The sequence below is a fragment of the Sus scrofa genome, chromosome 2, assembly GCF_054392235.1.
Source record: "Sus scrofa isolate SSC_HxYL_T2T_F1_AM1 chromosome 2, Sscrofa_HxYL_maternal_Yorkshire_Landrace_v2.0, whole genome shotgun sequence".
Taxonomy (NCBI): Eukaryota; Metazoa; Chordata; class Mammalia; order Artiodactyla; family Suidae; genus Sus; species Sus scrofa.
In genome coordinates, this window is record NC_139384.1 from 70,034,846 (window position 1) to 70,059,101 (window position 24,256).

General features: G+C 45.7%; 1 protein-coding gene across 5 annotated transcripts in view; it reads right to left on the bottom strand.

The window, feature by feature from the left end:
* The window catches only part of TMEM38A (transmembrane protein 38A), a 32,981-nt gene that overhangs the window by 3,331 nt on the left and 5,394 nt on the right, over positions 1-24,256 (bottom strand). The window contains exons 2-5 of one of the 5 annotated variants that reach the window (XR_014837455.1): positions 7,079-7,235; positions 6,734-6,918; positions 2,435-3,151; positions 541-1,342 (exon numbers count right to left, since the gene is read on the bottom strand). Coding sequence is in view for 1 of the 5 variants with exons in the window: in XM_021083580.2 (XP_020939239.1) it covers positions 541-658; positions 3,064-3,151; positions 6,734-6,918; positions 7,079-7,235 (548 nt within the window). In the remaining 4 variants the exon portion in view is untranslated. Of the gene's footprint in view, positions 1-540; positions 1,392-1,470; positions 3,152-6,733; positions 6,919-7,078; positions 7,236-24,256 lie in introns of those variants that run through there. The other 4 variants (XM_021083580.2, XR_014837457.1, XR_014837458.1 and 1 more) reach the window with 4 other exon arrangements.

Genomic DNA, 24,256 nt, shown 5'->3' on the forward strand with positions numbered 1-24,256 from the left:
CTACACCAGGATAGTTGGTCACCTTTCCCCCAGGAGTCTCACTGAGAGAAGACTCAGAGAAGAGCCATGCTTGGCCTGGGGTCACTCACTTCCTTTCCTTATGCAATGGCCTGGGGTCCCCTCCCAGGGATCCAGCAGTGAAGCTCTCCAGCTTCACAGGGAGGCAAAAGTGTGTGGCCCTGGAAGTCCTCTCCTGGGTAGGGCGACGCCCAGCTCAAGGCCCGAGGATTAGTCCAGCACCATTCCTGGTCCAGTCCACTCTCCAAGCCCAAACAGATTCCAAACACTCCAGCCCCAGTCTCGGCCTTTGCCCAGGCTGGGTCCTCTGCCTGGAAGACCTTGACCCGCTCACTCCCGTCCCCATCTGCTGGATACTGCTCTTCACCTGTCCTCCTCCCATGCTTCAAGTTATTGGCAAGGTCCCCACCCTCACCGCTCAAAGGTCTGTCCATTCCCCAGACTCCCAAGGCCATGAGTCCAAGCTCCCCATTCTCAGCCTGGGAGGTGAGGATCAGTGTCAATCAGGACAAGAAGGCTCACCTTACAGGATACCATGAACATGGTGAAGATGAAGATGAGGCTGGCTTTGGACACCGGGAGCCAACGGGTCTGCTGGAGGGTGAAGAGGATGGCTCCATACAGGCTGGCCTTCGTGGGGCTGGAGGGGGCAGCTGTGGTTACCGGGAGGTTCTGCACAGCTCAGACCTGTGTATCTCTGGCCCAGACTCCCTTCTCCACCCACCCCTGCCGGCCCATGAGAGGAATGTGAAGTGGGAAGATGCCCATGTGACATGGACGAGGTGGTGTCACCCTGCGAGGTAAAGACTTAACTTGGCCCCAAAGAGAGATCTAGACTTTGCCCTGCTCCTGGGAGGTACCCACTAAGCCCTGGGAATGTCCTGCCTGATGGGAGTGTCTTTGTTTATCTGGGGGCTTTGGGTCACACCAGATGGTAACAGTGTGATTTAGCGTGGAATCTTGGGCTACAAGGTATCAGCTAAACTCTGGAGGGGCTGGAGGCTGAGGTCAGCCATGCAGGCAGTCAGCTATATCTGTGTGATTAAGCCCCAGTAAAATCCCTGAAGGAGTTCCCACTTCAGTGCAACAGGACCAGCAGTGTCTCTGCAGTGCCAGGATGCAGGTTCAATCCCCAGCCTGGCACAGTGGGTTAAAGGATCCAGTGTTGCCACAGCTGTGGCTTAGTTCACAGCTGTGGCTCTGATCTGATCCCTGGCCTGGGAACTCCATATGCCCCCAAAAGAGGAAAAAAGAAAGGGCACTCCTGTTGTGGCCCAGCAGGTTACAAACAAGGCTAGTATCTATGAGGATTTGTGTTTGATCCCTGGCCTTGCTCAGTGGGTTAAAAGTCTGGCATTGATGCAGCTCAGATCCTGCATTGTTGTGGTTGTGGTGTAGGCCAGCAGCTGCAGCTCTGATTCGACCCCTAGCCTTGGAACTTGCATATTCTGCAGGTATGGCCCTAAAAAGCCAAAAAAAAAAAAAAATCCCCAAATACAAGAGCTTGGGTGGAGCTCTATTGGTCAGCAATTTTCAGTGCATACAGTCACAGATGGATGCTGGGAGACACAGGTGCTGTCCTCATGGCTCTGCTGAGAGGCGCCAATTGGATGGTTGCACCTGGTCTCTCCTGGATGCTGCCCCATGCACCTTTTGCATTTGCCAATTTTAATCTGCATCCTCTCACTGTCATAAACTACAATCCTGAGTGTAATGGCTTGGCCAAGTTCTGTGAGTCCTTCTAGCAAATCATGAAACCTGAGGGTGGTCTTGGAGATCCCTGAACAGTGCACTCTTCCAGAAGGTGGGATTACCACATGCAGTTTTGCTTAACTTTCCCTTTCTTCCCTGAAGAATAAGTTGCCAATAGTTTAACTTGTTGCAGAAGACAGACCTGTGACTTCTGTTCCTGATGTCTGTCGCTCACTGCATGAGAATTCAACCTGGTATTTCCGAAGCACTCGCCAGGGTCAGGGGGATTATGTGTGTGATTCTGTGGAGCCTTTGCAGTCAGCTGATGAGGCGGGAATGGAATCTGAGAGGGAAAACTACTTGCCTTCTTAGGAGCAAGAGACACAACTGTCCGAGTCCCTGTTTCCCTGTCTGTGAACTGAGTGTGAGAACAGACCTCTCATGGGGATAAACGGAGATAATGCCATGTGTTCCAAAATGTGGAAAGAGAGGTAATTTTCATTGGTATATGGCTGAGCCTCTTTTTTATTTGTTTGTTTTTTTGTTTTTTAGGGCCACAGATGCAGCATATGGAAGCTCCCAGGCTAGAGGGGGAGTCAGAGCTGTAGCCACCAGCCTACGCCACAGCCACAGCAATGCAGGATCTGAGCCGTATCTGTGACCTACACCACAGTTCATGGAAACACCGGATCCTTAACTCACTGAGCAAGGCCAGGGATCGAACCCCTGTCCTCATGGATACTAGTCGTTAATGATGAGCAATGACAGGAACTCCCACTGAGCCTTTTAATGTTGTCATATTTTAATGGCAACAGCCTCATTTATTGTAGATTGGGAGAAAATTTAACTAGCCTAAAGCTTTCAGGTCTTTTAAGAATATACTAAGCTACATAAATGCCCGGTGGGGTCCTAGGTTGAGTCCTATATGCCACCATCTGGCCCTGCCCATTGTTCCCCACTTTGTCCCAGCCACACTCCTCACCCATGCTCTATCCTCCCCTCCCTGGACCCCTCACTCCCCACCTACATTTTGTACCATGATTGTGTAGAACCAGGCAGAAGCACAGCTCTTTTCTGATTTGAAAGTTGGCAGAGGTGCTGGCCTCTGTCCAGAAGCTCCTGCTTTGTCAGAAAACTCCCACTCACTCTTCAAAACCCATAACAAATGTATCACCTCCCTGCAACTCTACCTGCCCTTGCCTGCCTAGGTAGTGTCATGGCTCCCTCTCTGGGATCCCCCAGCCATGGCCTCTGGGAGCTTCCAGAAAGAGAATCAGGTTCTGAGGCTTCTAAGTTACCAGAAGTTTCCAGCTCAGGGTGGGGCCCAGGGAATGGGGAGGATGGAATACTCACAAAGACATGTGTAGGATCTCATTGGTCTCTGGCTTCCAGACCCCTCGGAGCAGCTGCTCAAAGTTGGACATGAGGGCGACACCGGAGCCTATGGGACAGGGTACTTCTGAATAAGCCTGCCACCCCCAGCTCCCCATTCTTCTTGGCTGAATTCCCAAGGAAGCAATTTCTTTGCTTCTGGAGTCTTCTCCAGAGGAATACTGAGCCTGGGGTATATGATCATCAGTTGCAGGTGGGGAAACTGAGGCTCAGAGAAGGTACAGTCTTGCTGAGGGTCACACAGCACATTCAGAGCAAAACCAACATGAAGTAATTGAGATCGTTTCCCACCTGCAAAATATGTCTTGGACACATCTGGGTTGTCTGCCTCTGATGCCCCCAATCCAGGACCCTGAGCTGTGCACGAGGCTTCCAGAGAGTTCCCTACCCCCAGCCTCTCTCTTCCTCTGGGTTCTGAGCTTTTAATCTTTCTTAAGCAGTTACCCTCTGGAAAGCATGTTATAGCCCTGGGGAATTTGTTCTATAGTATATAGCCTTCCTGGAGAGAGAATAAGGAGACCCACATCAAGGTTTCTGGTCAAATTTCTAAAAGAATCTTCCCATTTTCCCCAAATGTATTGGCAAAGAGGCTTACATTATCCACTCCAGGGGTGGTTGTGCTATCCAGGGTGCCTGATATGTACCACTGGACCAGGGTTTTGCATCTGGGGTGACTTTTGCCCCCAAGGAGGCATTTGGCAATATCTACAGACATTTTTGATTGTCATAACTTGGGTTGGGGGGCTGCTACTGGCAAGTCATGTGTTGAAGCCAGGGATGCTGCTCAACACCCTTAACACCCTGCAGTGCACAGGACAGCCCCTACCACAGACCATGAGCTAGCCCTACATGTCAAGTGTGCTGAGGACACTGTGGCTCAGTGGAGGATGATTCCAGACCCAGGCGTTTTGGGGTACTCACTTTGGTGATCAGGAAGCAGGGATGCAGTACCTAATGATATTTAGCATCTGCTTGACCCTTCTTTCCTTGCCTTCCTCTTACTCCTTGGTCCACCTCTACAATAGTTACTGTTTTTGTTTTGTTTTGTTTTGTTTCTTTTTAGGGCCACACCTATGGCATATGGAAGTTCTTGGGCTAGAGGTTGGATTGGAGCTGCAGCTGCTGCCTACGCCACAGCCAACGCAATGTGGAATCTGAGCCATGTCTGCAATCTCCATCACTGCTCATGGCAAAGTGGAACCCTTAACCCACTGAGTGAGGCCAGGGATCAAACCCACATCCTCATGGATACTAGTCAGGTTCTCAACCTACTGAGCCACAACAGGAATTCCTACAACTCTTACTGTTTAATTTTCTATTTCTCCTTTAAATTCCCTTGGTTTTTGCTTTATATATTTTGGTGCTCTGTTTTTAAATGCATGTGTGTTTATAATGGTTAATCTTCCTAGTCGATTGACCCACCATTATAACTGTCTGCTATATTTTTAGCAGCATTTTTTTGGTTTTAAAGTTCTTCTTGTATAGCACAGGGAACTCTACTCAGTATACTGTGATAACCTATATGGGAAAGAATCTGAAAAAGAATGGATACATATATGTGTATAACTGAATCACTTTGTTGTACAGCAGAAATTAACACAACATTGTATTTTTTAATTTTGATTGATTGATTGATTGATGTTTGTCTTTTTAGGGCTGCACCCACAGCATATGGAGGTTCCCAGGCTAAAGTTCGAATCAGAGCTGTAGCTGCTGGCCTATGCCACAACCACCGCAATGCCAGATCTGAGCCGTTATCTGTGACCTACACCACAGCTCACGGCAACACCAGATCCTTAACCCACTGAGTGAGGCCAAGGATCGAACCTGTATCCTCATGGATACTAGTCAGATTCGTTTCCACTGAGCCACGATGGGAACTCTCTAATACAACATTGTAAATCACTTATACTTCAATAAAAAATTTTAAAATAAAACAAAAAAGAAGTCTATCTCAGCCTGCCTCTTAGTATAGATGGAGGAGAGGGAAAAGGAGGGCTTCAAAGTGGTTAAGAATGTGAACTGAATTCAGAGGACCTGAAGTCAAACCCAGCTGTGCCCGCCCCAGCTGTGTGACCTTAAGCAAGTCATTTCATTTCCTTTCTCAGTTAAAAGGGATGATGCTTCTCCTAAAGAAGAGTCTTAAGGATCAAATGAGATAAGATGCACAGAGCCCTCAGCTCAATACTTGCCCTGGGTCAGAGGTCTTAACCTGGAGGAACCCAGATAGGAAACAGCGTAACATCTTCATTTTCATATCTGTCACTGAAATCCAGGCTCTCCTTCCATTGTGAAGGGAGGCAAAACCTGAGCAGGATTTGCAAGTATGTGACTGTGGCATCAACAGAATCCATGGATTTTTTTTCTTTTCACATTCCTGTTTTTGCAGGTGGTTTCAAAATATCACTTGTGCTCAGCTCCACTTCAAAACTCTGAGAGTGGAGTTCCTGTTGTGGCTCAGCAGGTTAAGGGCCTGACTAGTGTAGTTCGCAGATGTGGCTCAGATCCGGTGTTGCCGTGGCTGTGGTGTAGGCCAGCAGCTGCAGCTCTGATTTGACACCTAGCCTGGGAACTTCCATATGCCTCAGGTGTGGCCCTAAAAAGAAAAAAAAAAAAAAGTCTGAGAGTTATTAGGAGTCAATGGAAGTTCTGCTATTTAAATTTTTTTTTAATTTAAGTGTAGTTGATTTACAATGTTGTGCCAATTTCTGCTATATGGCAAAGTGAAGGTCTGCTATTTAGTCACTAGCAAAGATGCATAAAACTACTACAGCATATTTTTTAAGTATATAACTACTTTAAAATCATAGGCTTCCTTTATTCCTCTATATATTTTATTTTATGCACTTAAAAACATAAAAGGGTAGAGTTCCCTTCTTGGTACAGCAGAAGGGAATCTGACTAGGAACCATGAAGTTGAGGGTTCGATCCCTGGTCTTGCGCAGTGGGTTAAGGTTCCAGCGTTGCCATGAGCTATGGTGTAGGTCACAGACTCAGCTTGGATCTGGTGTTGCTGTGGCTGTGGCGTAGGCCAGCAGCAATGGCTATGATTAGACCCCAAGCATGAGAACCTCCATATGCCTCAGGTGTGGCCCTAAAAAGACAAAAAAAAAAAAAAAAAACCAAAAAACATAAAAGGGTCTGTAGGCTTTACTGGGCTGACAAAAGAGTCACAGTTTACAAAGCTTAAGAACCCCTGTAGTTACAGGGGTAGGATTTCCTCTCTAGGAGGCATTTGGCAATGTCTGGAGATATTTTTGGTGGATGATACAGGTATCTAGTGAGTGGAGGCCAAGGATGCTCAGCATCCTACAATACACAAAAATGGCCTCCACCCCAGAAAATGGTCCAGTCCCATATATCAGGGGGGCTGCAGTTGAGAAATCCTGCTCTAGAGACATCAGCTGTCACTGTTTCCTTGTCCTATTTGCCTTTGACAGTCAAATTTCTGGAAGAATCTTTTCATTTACCCTCAAGATGTTAGCTAATGAGGAGGCTGACCTGACACCTGCAGCTGTCCTGACACCCCCTAGCTTGGAGCAAAGGCTATGCCAGCTGGGGTGGCCAATATGTACCCCTGTGCAGAGTTCTCAACTGGTTTTTCCATTGTTCCCATCATGGTCCTGTTTACCTTTGACCCAGCCAGTGGCGATCATGACAAACCACCCGTGGTGGTAGTGGTGATGTGCGTGGTGGATGCCCACGGCGATCTTTCGGACTCTCACCACCTCCTTCATGGCCACGAAGATGAGTTTCACTGGCAGGAAGCAGACACACTTGTAAAAGAGGTCCAGGGGGCAGAAGAAAATCAAGTACCTTTTGGGGAGAGAATGACAAGCATCAGTGGGGAGACAGACCATAGGGACCCCTTGGAGATGAGGTCACGCTGGCAGATCCTAGTTCCTCCCATCTCCCAGATGGCCAGGTCACTCCACCCACATATTCTCCCACACGCCACCAGACCAGTGATGCTTACCAGACTGCGGAGGCCAGCAGGATACTGGAGTTGTTGCTGAAATAGTCGATCAGGGGCTCCCCGAGGAGCAGATCAGCCAGGATGTAACTCCCAAAGCAGTGCAGCATGGCGCACAGCCAGGACGCCACAGGGTGGCGCCGGGACAGCTCAACTGCTCCTGATGGGCACGGAGTATCCCCCACCATCACTAGGGCATCAAGGGCATACTTTGCCCTTCATGCCCTCCGGTCATCCTGTTCTAATTCAGCTGCCCTCTCAGAGTGCCTGCCCAATGCCTTGCAGTTGGCCCATTTTAGAGGGAGGACCAAGGTTCAGAGAGACTGCCCACATGCCTGAGGTCACACAGAGAGAAGGCAGAACAGGGCTGGGGCTCTTTTCTCTGAACTCAGAGAGGTGGCAATGACCATCACACCAGCATTCCTAGGTCAGAGACACTGGATTTAGCATTTAAAGGAAAGACTCAGTAAATCCTCATCAAGGAGTTCCCATTGTGGCTCAGTGGTAACAAACCTGACTAGCATCCATGAGGACTCAGATTTGATCTCTGGCCTCAATCAGTGGGTTAAGGATTAGGCGTTGTGGTGAGTTGTGGTGTAGGTTGCAGACGTGGCTCAGATCTGGCATCACTGTGGCTGTAGTGGAGCCGATTTGACCCCTAGCCCTGGAACTTCCATATGCCACAGGAGAGGCTAAAAAAGGAAAAAAAAACAAAAACAAAAACAAAAACAAAAAAACCACTCATGGATAACTGCAACCAAATGATCACACTTTTTCTTTCGTCACATCCACAGCATGTGGAAGTTCCCTGGGCCAGGGATCGAACACACACGCCGCAGAAGCAACTGGAGCTGCTGCAGTGACAGCGCTGGATACTTAACCTACTGCTCCACGATGGAACTCCCAGGTGATCACTCTTATGATATCCCCTTGAGGAGACTGAGGCTTGGAGAAAGTGGGCAACGTGCTGCTAGCAAGGCTTTGATGTAGTCACTCCTGCCTTGGGCTGATGTGAAGAGCCCTATAAGCTTACACCTGTACTTTTGGCCTCTCTTTCTTTGTAAAAAAAAAAAAAAAAAATTGTGCAGAGTTCCCACCAAGGCGCATCGTAAACGAATTTGACTGGGAACCATGAGGTTGCAGGTTTGATCCCTAGCTTTGATCAGAGGGTCAAGAATCTGGCATTGCCGTGAACTATGGTGTAGGTCAGATGCGGCTTGGATCGGATGTTGCTGTGGCTTTGGCATAGGCCAACAGCTATAGCTCTGATTCCACCCCTAGCATAGCAATCTTTATATGCCACAGGTGTGGCCCTAAAAAGAAAAAAAAAATTGTGTATGTAGTAAAATATACCTAAAAATGTACCATTTTAACCATCTGGAGTGTAGATTTCAGTGGCATGAAATACATTCATGGTGTTGTGCAACCACCCCTCCTGTCCATCTCCAGAGCTTATTCACCTTGTAAAAGTGAAACTCTATCCCCATTCAACACTAACTCTGTATTCCCTCCTCGCCCCAGCTCCTGACACTCATCACTGTACCTTCCATCTCTATGAACTTGCCTACTCCAGGGACCTCACATAAGTGGATTCATACTGTATTTGTGATTTTGTGACTGGATTCTTTCATTTAACATCATGTCCTCAAGGTTCATCCATGTCAGATGCATGTGTCAGAATTTCCTTCCTTTTTTAAGGCTGAATAATATTCCATCCTATGGATCTACCATATTTTGCATATCTTTTATCCATCAGTGGACATATGGGTTGATTGCACCTTTTGGCTATTGTGAATCGTGCTGCTAGGAACAGGAGCGTGCAAATCTGTACAAGTTTCTGCTTTCAGTTCTTTGTAGCAATTGTGGAATTGCTGGATCAAATGGCAGTTCCATTTTTAATTTTTTCTTCTTACAGCCACACCTGTGGCATACAGACATTCCCAGGCTAGGAGTCAAATTGGAGCTGCCACTGAGGCCTACACCACAGCCATGGCAACGCCGGATTGGTGCCTCATGTGCAGCCCACACTGCAGCTTGTGGCAGTGCCAGAGCCTTAAGTCACTGAGCGAGGCCAGGGATTGTCCATCTTCATGCACACTATGTTGAGTTCTCAACCCACTGAGCCTCAACAGGCACTCCCATTTTTAATCTTTTGAGCAACCTCCATATCATCTTCCATCATAACCACCATTTTGCATTCCCACCAGCAGTGCACAAGGGTTTCAACTTCTCCACGTCCTTGGCAGCGCCTGTGGTTTTTCTGATTTTTAGGAATAGCTATCCTGATGGATATAAAGTGGTAGCTCATTGTAGTTTTGATCTGCATTCCCCTAATGATTAGTGACGTTGAGTACCTTTTCATGTGCCTATTGGTCATTCCTATATCTTCTCTGGAGAAATGTGTCTTCAAGTCCTTTGCGCCTTTTTTTAAAGAATTGGGTTGTCCTTCCAATTGAGTTGTGCTCTTGGGGAGAATGTTCATTTGCTAGGAAGAGAGTTTTGATTGGTTCCAGATGAAAGGAACATAAGAGATTTGAGGGACGGAGTTCCTGTTGTGGCTCAGTGGTAATGAACCCAACTAGTATCCATGAGGACACAAGTTCGATCCCTGGCCCCTTCAGTGGATTAAGGATCTGGCATTGCTTTGAGCTGTGGTGTAGGTCACAGATGCAGCTCGGGTCCTGTGGTACTGTGGCTGTGCTGTAGGCTGGTGGCTATAGCTCCAACTTGACCCCTATCCTGGGAATTTCCATATGCTGAAGGTTCGGCCCTAAACAGATGACAGAGAGAGAGAGATTTGCAGGATGTAGCTGAAGAACTCTGGAGCCCTGTCTTGGTGGGGGAATGCCATCAGGGCAGAGGGAAGTCACTAGGTACTGATGGGGACAGTGCAGGGCATGCCCATGTGTGCAGAAGCGTGCAAAAAGAGCAATGAGCAAAGAAAAAAAAAAGGAGTCCTTGAAGGTAGAATTATATAAACAAAGTGAGGGAGAGAGGGCACTCCAGGATAGCAGCATGGAAGGAACAAAGACACAAAGTCAAAAAATGGTCAAGCACAAATGCCACTTCCTCCAGGAAGCCTTCCTTGCTCTACTGAGCCAGTCACTCCCAACTTGGGGCTCCCACCACCCTATGAACTCAACCCAATTTTTGGTCTTGACATTTTATTTAAGTTTTCACATCGAATAATAGCAAGTGGACTAATGGTTGCTTAGGGCTAGAGGGGATGGGGGAGATGGGAAGGTAACAGCTAAAGGATCTGGGTTTCCTTTGGAGATAATAGTTGCACAATTCTGTGAATATACTAAAAACCAGTTAACAGGATGCTTTAAATGAGTGAATTGGGTGGTATATGAATTATATCTCCATAAAGCTGTTAAAAAATAGATAGGGAGTTTCCTGGTGGCTCAGTGGGCGAAGGATCTGGCAGTGCCACGTCTGTGTTTCAGGTCACTGCTGAGGCGCAGGTTGACTCCCTGGCCTGGAAACTTCCACATGCCATGGGCATGGCCAAAAATAAACAAACAAATGGATTACAAAGTGGAAAATGTAGCTTATTTCACAATTTCTGCAACTGAGGATACACACTCATAAATGATACTAAATTGAGTCTTCTAAACCCAAGGCAGGGAAATGTAAAAGAATGGCCTTACTTAGCAAACAGAAATAGGGACTCCATCCCTAATGAAGGTGGCTCAGTGCATTGGTCCCCAGCTTGCCTGTACATCAGCATTACCTGGGGAGTAAATGATCAATTTAGAAACACCTGACAACTGTGCCCCATCCCAGAATATCTCAATTGGTCAGTCTGCAATGTGGCTGGACTTGTGGATTTTTTGTGCAACAAAACTGAAAATCACACAGATAGGGAAATGGGCTAGCCCATGTCCTGTCATCCTGCAGCCCTGATGAACCAAGGCCTTCCATCCATGGCTGAGAAGATGGGCCCCCAAGGGCAGTGGTTTGCAAACCATGTTCCCATGTTCCTGGGAACCGTGAGGGCAAAGGAGAGACCAAGCAGGTAGGTTCTGGGTCCTCCCCATTGTTTCAACCAGAGCACAACTTCATTTACTGCTTCATTTCAGAATCTGGCAAAAGATTTGGTTTGAAAAGGAGAATCTGTTACCCAGGCAGTCCTGCATGCAAATGTTCATAGCTTTATTTGTAAACAACCTAAATGGCTTCAGTGGGTAAATAGATAAATCATAGTATGTCTGTATGATGGAATACTTAGAAATGAAAAAGAAACAAACCAGGGATACACAAAACAACCCGGACAGGTCTCCAGGGTGTTATGCACAGTGAAGACAGCCAATTGCAGTATGGAACCACACTGTATGGTTCCATTTATATAACATTCTCCAAGTGACAAAACCATAGTGATGAATGGCAGAGAGCTAATCAGAGGTTTCCAGGGGTTAGGGTTCAAAGGCAGATTTAACTATAGAGGGGCATTATCAGGTGGTTTCTTTCAGGTGCTAGAACCATTCTGTATTCTGATTGTGGTGGTAGTGACTCAAATTTACACATGTGATAAAATTCAAGGGACTACTTATTTATGCATTTATTTATTAGCCATGCCCACAGCATGAGGAAGTTCCCAGGCCAGGGATCAAACTTGCACCATAGCAGTGACAATGCCAGATCCTTAACCCATTGAGCCACCAGGGAACTCCCAGGACTATATTTTTTAAAGTGCATATAAAAACAGCCAAATAAAGTCTATAGTTAGTGTAAATGGTATTGTACTGATCATTTTCCATATTTTAATAATGAGCTACCATTAGGTAAGATGTCATTGGGGTAATTGGGTGAAGGGGACTGGGGAACTCTTTGTATCACTTTTGCCACTTCTTATGAGTCTTAAATTCTTTCAGGGTAAAAGGTATTTTAAAATCCTAAATTAAAATACAGGTGATGTGGGAGTTCCTGCTATGACGCAGTGCATTAAGAATCTGACTGCAGTGGCTGGGGACAATGCAGACGCACAAGTTCAATCCCCAGCCCAGTGACCTGGATTAAAGGATCTGGCTGTTGTTGCAGCTATGGTGCATGTCAAAGCTGCGGCTTGGATTCAGTCCCTGCAAGTTCCATATGCCATGGGTTTGGCTATAAAAAACTTATAAAATAAAATACATGTGGAGGGGTTCTAGTTCTTTAAAAATAATTTTATGGGAGTTCACCAGTGGTTAACGATCAAGATTTAGCACTTTTACTGCTGCAGCCTGGGTTCAATCCCCAGTCTGGGAACTGAGATCCCACATCAAGCTGCTGTACCCCACAGCACACCCCCTAAAAAAGTTCACAAAAAACACTACAGAGGAGTTCCCCTTGTGGCTCAGAAGGTTATGACCCCTACTAGTGTCCATGACGATTAAGGTTTGATCCCTGGCCTTGCTCAGGGGGTTAAAGATCCAGTGTTGCTGCAAGCTGCAGTGTAGATCACAGATGCAGCTTGGATCCCAAGTTGCTGTGGCTGTGGCGTAGGCCAGCAGCTGCAGCTCTGATTTGACCCCTAGCCTGGGGACTTCCATATGCTGCGGGTGATGCCCTAAAAAGCAAAAAACAATGAAACAAACAAAAACACTACAGATACAGGATTAATGTTTATTAGCCAAACTGTACAGTTTGTACTACCCACTTAAAGTCTTTAGAATATTTTTTAAAAGTTAGGTCCTATATTTATGCTAATATTGCCATAATCTTCTACAGTCACACCCCTGAGATGGAACCTGGGTGTTTCCTATGTTACAACTTATTTCATCATCTTAATTCTTCCCTCTCCAACTAGCTTCATTTTCCAGAGAATTAATTTAGGAAAAGTCATTAGACACAGCTACTTAGCTCTCACAGCCAGAGCTGGTACCAATGAGTCTTTTTTAAAAAAATTCTTTATTTTATTTTATTATTTTTTTTAGGGCCATGCCCGCGACATATGAGGGTTCCCAGGCTAGGGGTCCAATTGGAGCTGTAGCCGCCGGCCTACGCCACAGCCACAGCAACTCGGGATCCGAGCCTCGCCTGCAACCTTCACCACAGCTCATGGCAATGTCAGATCCTTAACCTACTGACCAAAGCCAGGGATCAAACCCACATCCCCATGGATACTAGTCAGGTTGGTTAACCACTGAGCCATGACAGGAACTCCTTTATTTTAAAATTTATTTTGTTGGTGTATAGTTGATTTATAATGTTGTGTTAATTTCTGTTATACATATATACATTATTTTTCATATTCTTTTCCATTATAGTTTAACACAAGCTATTGAATATAATTCCCTGTGCTATACAGTAGGACCTTGTTGTTTATCCATCCTAGATATAATAGTTTGTATCTGCTAATCCCAGATTCCCAATCCATCCCTCCCTGACTCCCCCCACCCTTGGCAACTACATGGCTGTTCTCCATGTCTGTGCGTCCGTTTCTGTTTCATAGATAAAGTCATTTGTGGCATATTTTAGATTCTACACATAAGTGAGAGCATATGATATTTGTCTTTCTCTTTCTAACTTAATATGATAATCTCTAGGTCCATCCTTGTTGCTGCAAAGGGCATTATTTTATTCCTTTTCATGGCTGAGCAGTATTCCCCAATGCCTCTCTTTCAACAATTTACTTAAATCCAGTGAAAATGCCACTCAATGTGGATCTGAAATAACAAGGTTACAGGAGTACTCATCATGGCTCAGGGGAATATGACTAGCATCCATGAGGATGCAGGTTCAATCCCTGGCCTCACTCAGTGGGTTAAGAATCCAGTGTTGCTGTGAACTGTGGTGTAGTTCGCAGATGTGGCTCAGATCCCGTGTTGCTGTGGCTGTGGTATAGACCAGCAGTTGTAGCTCTGATTCCACTCCTAGCCTGGGAAACTCCACATGCCGTGAGTGCGGCCCTAAAGAAAAAAAACAAAAACAAACAAAAAAAAAACCCAGTGTTACAATATGTGATCTATTAATCAAAAGATTAATAAAAAAATAATCAGTTCAGGTTTGGGAGGGCTGGGGCGAGGGGGAAGTTTCTGTATATACTATTGATACACTCAACACGTTGGTTTGATTTGACTTTAATCCTTGAGTGAGTACAGGGACCTTACCAGTCTTATCTGCTGCTGAACCCCCAGTGTGCTTGGCAGCTGTGTCTGACAACTGGTTCTAACACAGGGTAGTTACTCAATAAACAACTGTGAGTGAAAGAAATGTCCACATGGAGCTTACATTCTAGCAAATGGGGTCTGAACACTCCTAGGCACTGAGGTTGTATTGAGCACTTTCGGTTACGTTATAACAACAAACTCCCCTGCACCCTTTGTTTACTGAGTTACTTTAAAAAACTTTTTTTTTTTTTTTTTTTGGCTGCAACATATGGAAGTTTCCCCCGCCAGGGATCAAATTCAAGCAGCATCTCTGGCCTATGCCACAGCTTCAGCAATGTCAAATTGTTTCCACTGCACCATGACTGGAATTCCAGCAAAGTCAAATCCTTAACCCCCTGCACCATAGCAGGAACTCCCTGAGTTACTTTTTGTTTCTTGCTGTCATGTTTTAAAGTTTTATTGACCTATAATTGATTTACAAGGTTGTGATAATTTCTGCTGTACAACAAAGTGATTCAGTTATACATGCACACACATCTTTTCTCTTTCAGCTTCGTTTCCCACATAGACTATCGCAGAATATTGGGTAGAGTTCTCTGTGCTATTCAGCAGGTCCTGGTTGGCCAATCATTCCATACACATATGCAGTGTGCATATGCCAATCCCAAAACCCTAGTCCATCCCTCCCCCACCCAAACCCGTCCCCTTTGGTAACCATAACATTTTCAAAGTCCGTGAGTCTGTTTCTGTTCTGCAGATAAGGTCATTTGTATTATTTTCTTAGATTCCATATATAAGTGATGGCATATGATGTTTGTCTTTCACTATCTAACTTCACTTAGTATGATAAACTCTAGGTCCTTCCACGTTGCTGCAAATGGTATTACCTCATTTTTTATGGCTGAGTAATATTCCACTCTGTAAATGCACCACATCTTTTTTATTCATTCCTCTGCCAATGGACATTTAGCCATGCCTTGCTGTTGTAAGTAGTGCTTCAATGAACATTGTGGTGCATGTATTTTTTTGAGTTACTTAAAAAAAATTGAGTTACTATTGTATCTTCACACTGTCCTTAAGGCTTCAGCATCAGATCCCAGGCTTTCTACCACACGTAATGTAGGGATCAGTATCCCTACCCCCAGTTATGGGGGGGGGGATTAGAACTCCCCCTCCCCCAGGATTCATGTCCACCAGGACCTCAGAACGTAACCTCATTTGGAACATGCTCTTTGCAGATGTAATTAAGGTAAGGATCTCAAGATGAGGTCATCCTGGAACATCTCAGTATGTCCTGAATCTAATTAGATTGTTCCTTTTTTTCTTTTTTTCTCTCTCTCTCTTTAGGCAGAATCTTCGGCATATGGAAGTTCCTGGGCTAGGGGTCAAATTGGAGCTGCCACTACAGGCCTGTGCCACAGCCACAGCAACATGGGATCTGAGCCACATCTGTAACCTACACCACAGCTTGTGGCAAAGCTGAATCCTTAACCCACTGAGTGGGACCAGGGGTTGAACCCCCATCCTTATGGATACTAGTTGGGTTCTTAACCTACTGAGCCACAATGGGAACACCCAAAGAGAGTGTTCTTATAAGAGACAAAGAAGGAGACACACAGAGAAGAAGGTGTTGTGAGTTGAACTCATAAGACATATTGAAGTCCTAACCCCTGGTACCTGTAGATGTGACCTTATTTTTGGAAGTAGGGTCTCTGTGGATATAATTAAATTAAGATGAAATCATTAGCTGGGCCTTAATCCAATGTCTCTTCTTCCTTATAAGAAGAGGAGACAAATCACAGGGAAGATAAGGACTGGGTGTTGTCTGCTGTGGCTCAGGTTCTATCCTAGGCCCAGGAACTTGAAACAAACAAACAACAAAACCCCAAGAAGGCAGAGACTATAGTGAGGCAGCTGTAAGCCATGGAACTCCAAGGCCACTAGCCAACTCCAGCAGCTAGAAAGAGGCACAGAAAGATTCCTTCCTGGAACCATCAGAGAGAGCATGGCCCTGCTGACACCTTGATTTTGGATTTCTAGCTTCCAGAATTGCCAGGCAATATATTTCTGTTCAGAGCCACCTGGTTTGTGGTACTTTGCCACAACAGACAAAGGAAATTCATACAGAAGTTCAAGTGAAGACAGGCGTAGAGATTGCAGTGATGTGTGTACAGGCCAAGGAAGGCCAGAAGCCACCAGGAACCAGAAAAGAGGCATGGAAAGCTCCTCTCCTAGAGCCTCAAGAAGGAAACAACAAGCAGACACCTTGACTATGGCTTTCTTTCTTTCTTTTTTTTGGGGGGGGCCTTTTTAGGGTCACGCCCATGGCATATGGAATCTCCCAAGCCAAGGGGTGAATCAGAGCTGCAACTTCCAGCTTACACCAAAGCCACAACAACGAGGGATCTGAGCTGAATCTGTGACCTATACCACAACTCATGGCAAAATCAGATCCTTAACCCACTGAGCAAGGCCAGGGATTGAACCTGAGTTCTCATGGATACTGGTCAGTTTTGTTACTGCTGAAGCACAATGGGAACTCCCAGACATCTTGACTTTGGATTCTAGTCTCCAGACATATAAGAGAATAAATTTCTGTTTTTTTAAGCCACCCAGTTTGTGGTCATTGTTTACAGCGCCCTAGCAAACCAACATAGCAGCTGACAGATGAGGCAACAGAGTCTCCTCAAGGTCAATGGCTTACCCAAGATTGCCCATGCATTCGGTGAGTATTTTTGAGCTCTGACCATGTACCTGACTTCTTCTGGGCACCCAGGATGCAGCCATGAGCAAGAACTGGTTCAAACGTTACCTTTGTGGGGTTCATAGTTTAGTAGGGAGGCAACCTGGTTAAATAATAAACCTCATAAAGAAGAGACATATGGTGCTTTGGAAGGTCTAATCAGGGAAGTAGCTGAAGAGGTCAGACTTCATTTAGGAAGTAGTGCTTCAGCTGAGATCTTAACAATGAGCAGAGATTGCCTAAAGGATGGGGGTGGAGGAGCGAAGATGATCCAGGCAAAGGGAAAGCATGGAGAAGGTGGGGTCGGTAGGAGAGAAGAAATCTAAGAGCTAAAGGGCACTTGGTGCAAGATACATGGGTCAGCATGGGCTGGACATTCAGCAAAGCAAGCGGCCAAGCCTGGACCACAGAGAACCCACATCTTTTAACATGGCAGCCAAGCCTCTTTTCTGGGTCCGATGTCCAATGTTCTAAGCCCATGTTGGGGAAAGAAATTTAAGTCCACTCTACTCTTCTCAGATCAGTCAACCTCACGGAGATGTGGGGAGGAGAATTATCTGCACTCCCCCCACTCCCTGGGTATAGGAGCCCAAGTTTCCCTTGCACAGACACAGTGTGAGAAGATCAATAGGCATAACCAGCTTGGGGGCAATTTGGCAATAGTGAGGAAATTCAAAGCTGTTAGGTCATCAGTCCTAGCAATTCCTCTCCTCACTATTTTCCCTAAAGATGCTAGAGTATGTTGACAAAAGACATGGGAGGGGGTATTTCACTGCCACATGGTTACAACAGGAGAAAAGTAGAGTCTACGGTTTCTTAGTAAGGAGGGAAGTCACAGGAAATGGAGTATCACAGAGTAGCTATTTAAAAATGAACTAGAGGGAGTTCCCATCGTGGCTCAGTGGTTAACGAATCCGACTAGGAAGCATGAGGTTGCGGGTTCAATCCCTGGCCTCACTCAGTGGGTTAAGGATCCGGCGTTGCCGTGAGCTGTGGTGTAGGTCGCAGACGTGGCTCGGATCCCGCGTTGCTGTGGCTCTGGCATAGGCTGGCAGCTACATCTCCGATTCAACCTCTAGCCTGGGAACCTCCATATGCACGGGTGAGGCCCTAGAAAAATGCAAAAAGAGAAAAATAAATAAATAAATAATGAACTAGATCTTGGAGTTCCCATCAGGGCTTAGTGGTTAACGAACCCAATTAGTATCCATGAGGACACAGGTTCGATCCCTGGCAGGGTTAAGGATCTGTTGTTGCTGTGAGCTGTGGTATAGGCCCATGGCTACAGCTCCTATTGGACCCCTAGCCTGGGAACCTCTATATGCCGTGAATGTGGCCCTAGAAAGACATAAAAAAGGCAAAACAAAACAAAAATTGGCTTTTAAAAAAAAAAACCTAGATCTAGATCTAGGCTCCTCACTCTCAGCACTGCTGACATATGGGGCTGGATCATTCCTTCTCTGCTGAAGTGAGGGCCAATCTCTGCACTGCAGGATGTGTCAGCAGCATCCCTGGCCTCTACCCACTGGATGCTAGTAGCCCACCCCCACCCTGGTTGTGACAACCAAAAATGTTTCCAGATATATCCAAATATCCCCTGGGGATAAATTCCCTTCTAGTTGAGAACCTCTGCTCTAGAAGTTTCAAGACGAATAAATCCCAAAAGGTTACTGCTGAGTGAAAATGCTAGGCTGCAAAGTGATACATTTATGTATATTTTATGTATATATTTAAAACAACTCAAAATGCTCCAGGTAGTTCATAGATACATATATGGGGTGAAGTTATAAATACAGGCATGGAAGCAATACAGGCTGATTTTAGGGCAGTGGTCACATTTGGAGAGGGAGAGAGGGAAAGGGCTGGGATTGACTCTCTCTGTCACTATTGCTTTTTTTTTTTAGCCCTATTTCTTTAAGAAAAAAAAAACAGTCTGAAATAAATCTACATTCACATCTGGTAAATTTGGACATCCTGTGTGGCACAGCGGAAATGAATCTGTCTAGGAACCATGTGGTTGTGGGTTCGGTCCCTGACCTTGCTCAGTGGGTTAAGGATCTGGCATTGCCATGAGCCGTAATATAGGTTGCAGACATGGCTCGGATCTGGCATTGCCGTGGCATAGGCTGGCAGCTGTAGCTCTGATCTGACCCCTAGCCTGGGAACCTCCATATGCCACAGGTGTGGCCCTAAAAAAAAAAAAAAGCACACCTGGTAAATCTGTGTAGAGAGTATGGACATATCTCAGATAGCCATTCTGTATGTTTGAAATATTTAATCATCAAAACTAGAAAAAAAAAGGGTCTCTCTGAAAGCTGATAAGCAAGAAGGACTTGGGGTACTTCCTGCCTCATCACACTGGGCTCCACAGTCTGTACCAAGTCCCCTTGTGGATCCCTCATTGCCTGCTCCCTCTCTGATGGCTGTGGATGGGGGGCCAGGAACAGGAGGTCTCACAGCCTAGGATGGTCAGCAGGACATCATGCTGTCCTATGTACAAGACTCCATCAATAGATTCTGGAACTTATCTTATTTTTTTATTTTTTTGCCATACCCATGGCATGTGAAAGTTCCCAGATCAAACTTAAGCCACAGCAGCGACCTGAGCCCACTGCAGTGACAACACTGGATCCCTAACCTGCTGTGTCACCAGGGAATTCCGGTTCTGGAACACTCTTAAAAGTTCATGTTCAGGGCAGCACTATTCACAACTGCCAAAAGGTGGAAACAACCCAAACATCTATCAACAGATGAATGGATGAACAAAACGTGGTCCATCCATGCAATGGAACACTATTCAGCCTTAAAAAGAATGAAGTTCTGATACAGGTTACATGATGAATCTAGAAGACATGCTGCGTGAAAGAAGCCAGACACAAAAGGTTACATATTGCATGATTCCATTGATATGAAATGTCCAGAAAAGGAAAATCTACATAGGTAGAAAACAGATTAGCAGTTGCTGGGGGTGGGGGAGGGACGACTGGAGGATGAGAGAATGAGGAGTGAATGCTGATCAAGGCTTCCCTTTGAAGTGAGGAAAATGTTCTTGAACTTACATACATTACATATAGGTGGGATCATATAACATGGCCTTGTGCATCCAGCTTCTTTCACTTAGCACAACAGTTTCAAAGGTAATGTTCATTTTTCACTCCTGTATTGTATTCCATCATAGGACTACGTCACAGATTATTTACCCATTTGTTTTGTATATACTACATTTTATAATCAGGAAATATGAAAACTAAGAAAAGTTGTTTCAGAGTAAGTCAGGAACACACACCCTTACCGACTAACCACATGCTTTTGGACAAACCATTTTTCTTCTTTCTCCATCCCTTTCCTTTTGTCAGGTGGGAACTCTAATCCCTTCTTTGCCAAACTCCTAATAGGGGTTGGAGCATTTTTTTCCTTCTCACCCTGGAGTCACAGGCCCAAAGTTCATCTTCTCCCCACCCTCAAGGTTGTCCTGAGTCTCAGCACTTACCAAGTTCCTCCATTAAGAAGCCCAATGCCCTCTTCTCTCTTCTGGGGCATCTATTTAAAACACCGCCAGCTGAGAGTTAATCCTTCTGAGCAGCTGGTGGGTCCTGCAGGAGCCGAGCCAGGTGAGCAAGCCATGTTTTGCAGAAATGGATACCTCTGCCACTAAAAATAACCCCCAGAGGGTTGAATTCTTTCCAGGGTCTTTCTTGTGCCCTCTGGGACCATAAGGCCAGGGAGTAGGGGTTGGGGTGGGAGCCTGGGTTCTGCAGGAACAAAGTAGGTGTCTCACTAAGGATGAGGCCTAGTAAAGTCACATGCCTGTGTTTTAGCTCCACTCTGGTGTGGCTTTGGGTAAATGACAGCCCCCCCACCCCACCCCCAGCCTGTTTCTTCTGTTGTCAAAAGGAGAATGAGAGCACTCCCCTCACTGAGTTATACTGAGTCAATGCTGTGTGTATTATCATCAGTATAATTTTTAAAGAATGGGATTTAGTTGATTTACAATATTGTGTTAGTTTCAGGTGTAGAGCGAAGTGATTCAGTTACACATACAAGTGTGTGTGTGTATTCTTTCTTATTTTTTAGTTTTTTTCCTTTTTTTTTGTGTTTTGTCTTTTTAGGGCCCACCCAGGGCATATGGAGGTTCCTAGGCTAGGGGCCTAATTGGTGCTACAGCTGCCGGCCTATATGCCACAGCCACAGCAACCCACTGAGTGAGGTCAGGGGTCAAACCCGCAACCTCACAGTTCCTAGTCAGATTTGTTCCCACTGCGCCCCACAGGAACTCCGTTTTTTCCATTTTTTTAAAGTTGTATTGTCAGAGTCCCTGTTGTGGCTCAGTGGGTTATGAAACGGACTAGTATCCATCAGGACATGGGTTCGATCACTGGTCTCAGTGGCTTAAGGATCCAGGGTTGCTGTTAAGTTGTCTGTGGTGTAGGTTGCAGGTGTGGCTCAGATTCCCCATTGCTGTGGCTGTGGTGTAGGCAGGCAGCTGCAGCTCCGATTCCTCCCCTAGCCTGGGAGCTTCCATATGCCGAAGGTATGGCCCTAAAAAGCCAAAAAAAAAAAAAAAAATTTGTATTGTAGTTGATTTAACCATGTTGTGAAACTATCTGCGGTACCATGTATTCTTTAATTACAAGATATTGATTATAGCTCCCTGTGCTATAATCCCTTGTTGGTTACCTATTTCATATATACTAGTGTGTATCTATAACTCTCATACTCCTAATTTTTCGCTCCCCCCTTCCCCTTGGGTAACCACAATTTTGTTTTCTATGTCTGTGAGTTTCTTCTTTTTTTTCAGTGGCCATGGAAGTTTCCAGGCCAGGGACTGAATCCCAGCCAGAGCTGCCAGATCCTTTAACCTACTGTGTCCAGCAGGGGAAATCAAACTCGTACCTCCACAGTGACTCCAGCCACTGCAGTCAGATTCTTTTTGTGTGTGTGTGTGTGTGTGGTCTTCTTAGGGCTGCCCCCTGGGTATATGGAAGTTCCCAGGCTAGGGGTCAAATCAGAGCTGCAGTTGCCCGCCTATACCACAGCAACTCAGGATCGGAGCCAAGGCTTCTACCTACATCACAGGTCACAGCAACACCAGATCCTTAAGCCACTGAGCAAGGCCAGGGATCAAACGTACATCCTCATAGATACTAGTCAGATTCATTTCCGCTGAGCCATGAAGGGAACTCCTGCAGTCAGATTCTTAACCCATTGTTCCATGGCAGGAACTCCGATGTCTGTGAGCTTCTTATCCTTGTCATTATCCTCCCAGCAACCCTAGGACAGAAGGAGTCATCCATGGCCACAGATGGGAAGACTGAGGCTGGTGGGGACTGCCTTCCCCGAAGATCCACAGTGAGGCAGTGGCCAAGAAACTGTCCCCCTGGCTCTTTTTTTTTTTTTTTTTTTTTTTCTTTTTCTTAGGGCCACACCCACAGCATACAGAGGTTCGCAGGCTAGGGGTCTAATCATAGCTGTTGCTGCCGGCCTACACCACAGCCACAGCAACACCAGATCCGAGCCGTGTCTGCGAACTACATCACCGTTCACAGCAACGCTGGATCCTTAACCCACTGAGTAAAACCAGGGATCAAACCTGCAACCTCATTGTTCCTAGTCAGATTCACTTCTGCTGTGCCACAACAGGAACTCCCCCAGCTCTTTTGCTTTGCGATGCTTCTTCTTGGTTTCTCTTGCTGGGTCCTGGGGCAGCACCAGGAAGCAGGAGAAAGTGGGTTTCAATTCCAGGTTTGCCACCAAAGCAATGCCTTCTCACTGGGTGAGCTTTGACTACTCACTCCTCTCCCCTTCCCTTAGTCATGTGTAGAATGGGGATGCTGTTGTTTAGAGTGACCAGTTGTCCCTTTTTGCCCTGGCTAGGGAGTTTCTGGGACAAGGGACTTTGGGTGCTTATCTTGGGCAAAGTGGGCAAGTTGGTTCATTTAAAAGGGCGCCTGCAAGGATGAAAAGAAATTGCTTAGGATTTAGCAATTATGTGAGAGTTATTTCTGGAACTGAACTGAAATGGAACTAAACTGAAATGGAAAGTACCTGTGAGTGCAAGTTTTAGTGGATGGGCTTATAAAAACCAGGTCCGCCTAAGAAAGATGGAGGAAGCTCCGATTGGAATCCTAGTCCTGACCTGTGACAGGCACCCCAACATTCCTTCTCCGGGGGTCAGTGTCCTGTCTGTGGATGGCAGGAAGTGCTAGAAGGTTCCCCGGGGCACTGTTAGCACTGCTGCCATTCTGTGCTATTTAGTCTGAGGTCCAAATATGGGAGGTGGGTTAACAGAGTCTCTCAGCGACTTTAAGACCGGTCATCCTCTCCCGAGCCTTTGTGGTCAGCTCTTGTTCTCAGTTCCCTGCCACCCCCCCATAAAATGGAGACGATGGCCCCTGACTCCAACCCTCAAAAAGCTTATGGTTTAAACTAGAGATCAAAGAACTGTTCTCTTTGACTCCCACAGCATTTTAAAAATGTTTAAGCTGCAACCAAGATATACTTCAGTAGGTGGAATATCCATAGCATGGAATATTATTCAGCACTAAGAAGAAGCTATAGGAGTTCCCTGGTGGTCTAGTGGGTTAAAGGAGCTGACATTGTCACAGTTGTGGCTTGGGTTCGATCCCTGGCCTGGGAACTTCCACATAATACGGGCATGGCCAAAAAAGAAAAAAAAGAAAGAAAGAAGGAAAGAAAGAAAAAAATCTATCAAGCCATGAAAAGACACAGAGAAGCCTTAAATACATATTGCTAAGTGAAAGAAGCCATTCTGAAAAGGCCACACACTATATGATTCCAACTGTATGATATTCTGGAAAAGGCAGAACTACAGAGGCAGTAAAAAAGAGCAGAGGTTATCAGGAGTTTGGGGAGGAATGGCGGGAGAGATGAATACACAGAGCTTGGGGGGTTTCTAGGTTACTGAAACTATTCTGTATGATACCATAATAATGGATATATGTCATTATACATTTGTCAAAATCCATAAAGTGTACAATACAAAGGAACTCATGTCAACTATAGACTTTAGCTGATAATGATGTTGGTAACACAGGATAATAATGGTAATATGACAATGACGATGTTGACAATAATGTTTGTTCATTGACTATAACAAATGTTCTGGTGCAGAATGTTGATGCTGGGGAATGCTCTGTGTGTGTGAGTGGATATATGAAAACTATTTTCAGCTTAATTTTACTGTAGGTCTAAAAATGCTCTAAAATTTATCTATTATTATTATTATTATTATTATTATTTTTTGTCTTTCTGTCTTTTCTAGGGCCGCACCCATGGCATCTGGAGATTCCCAGGCTAGGGGTCTAATCGGAGCTGTAGACTCCG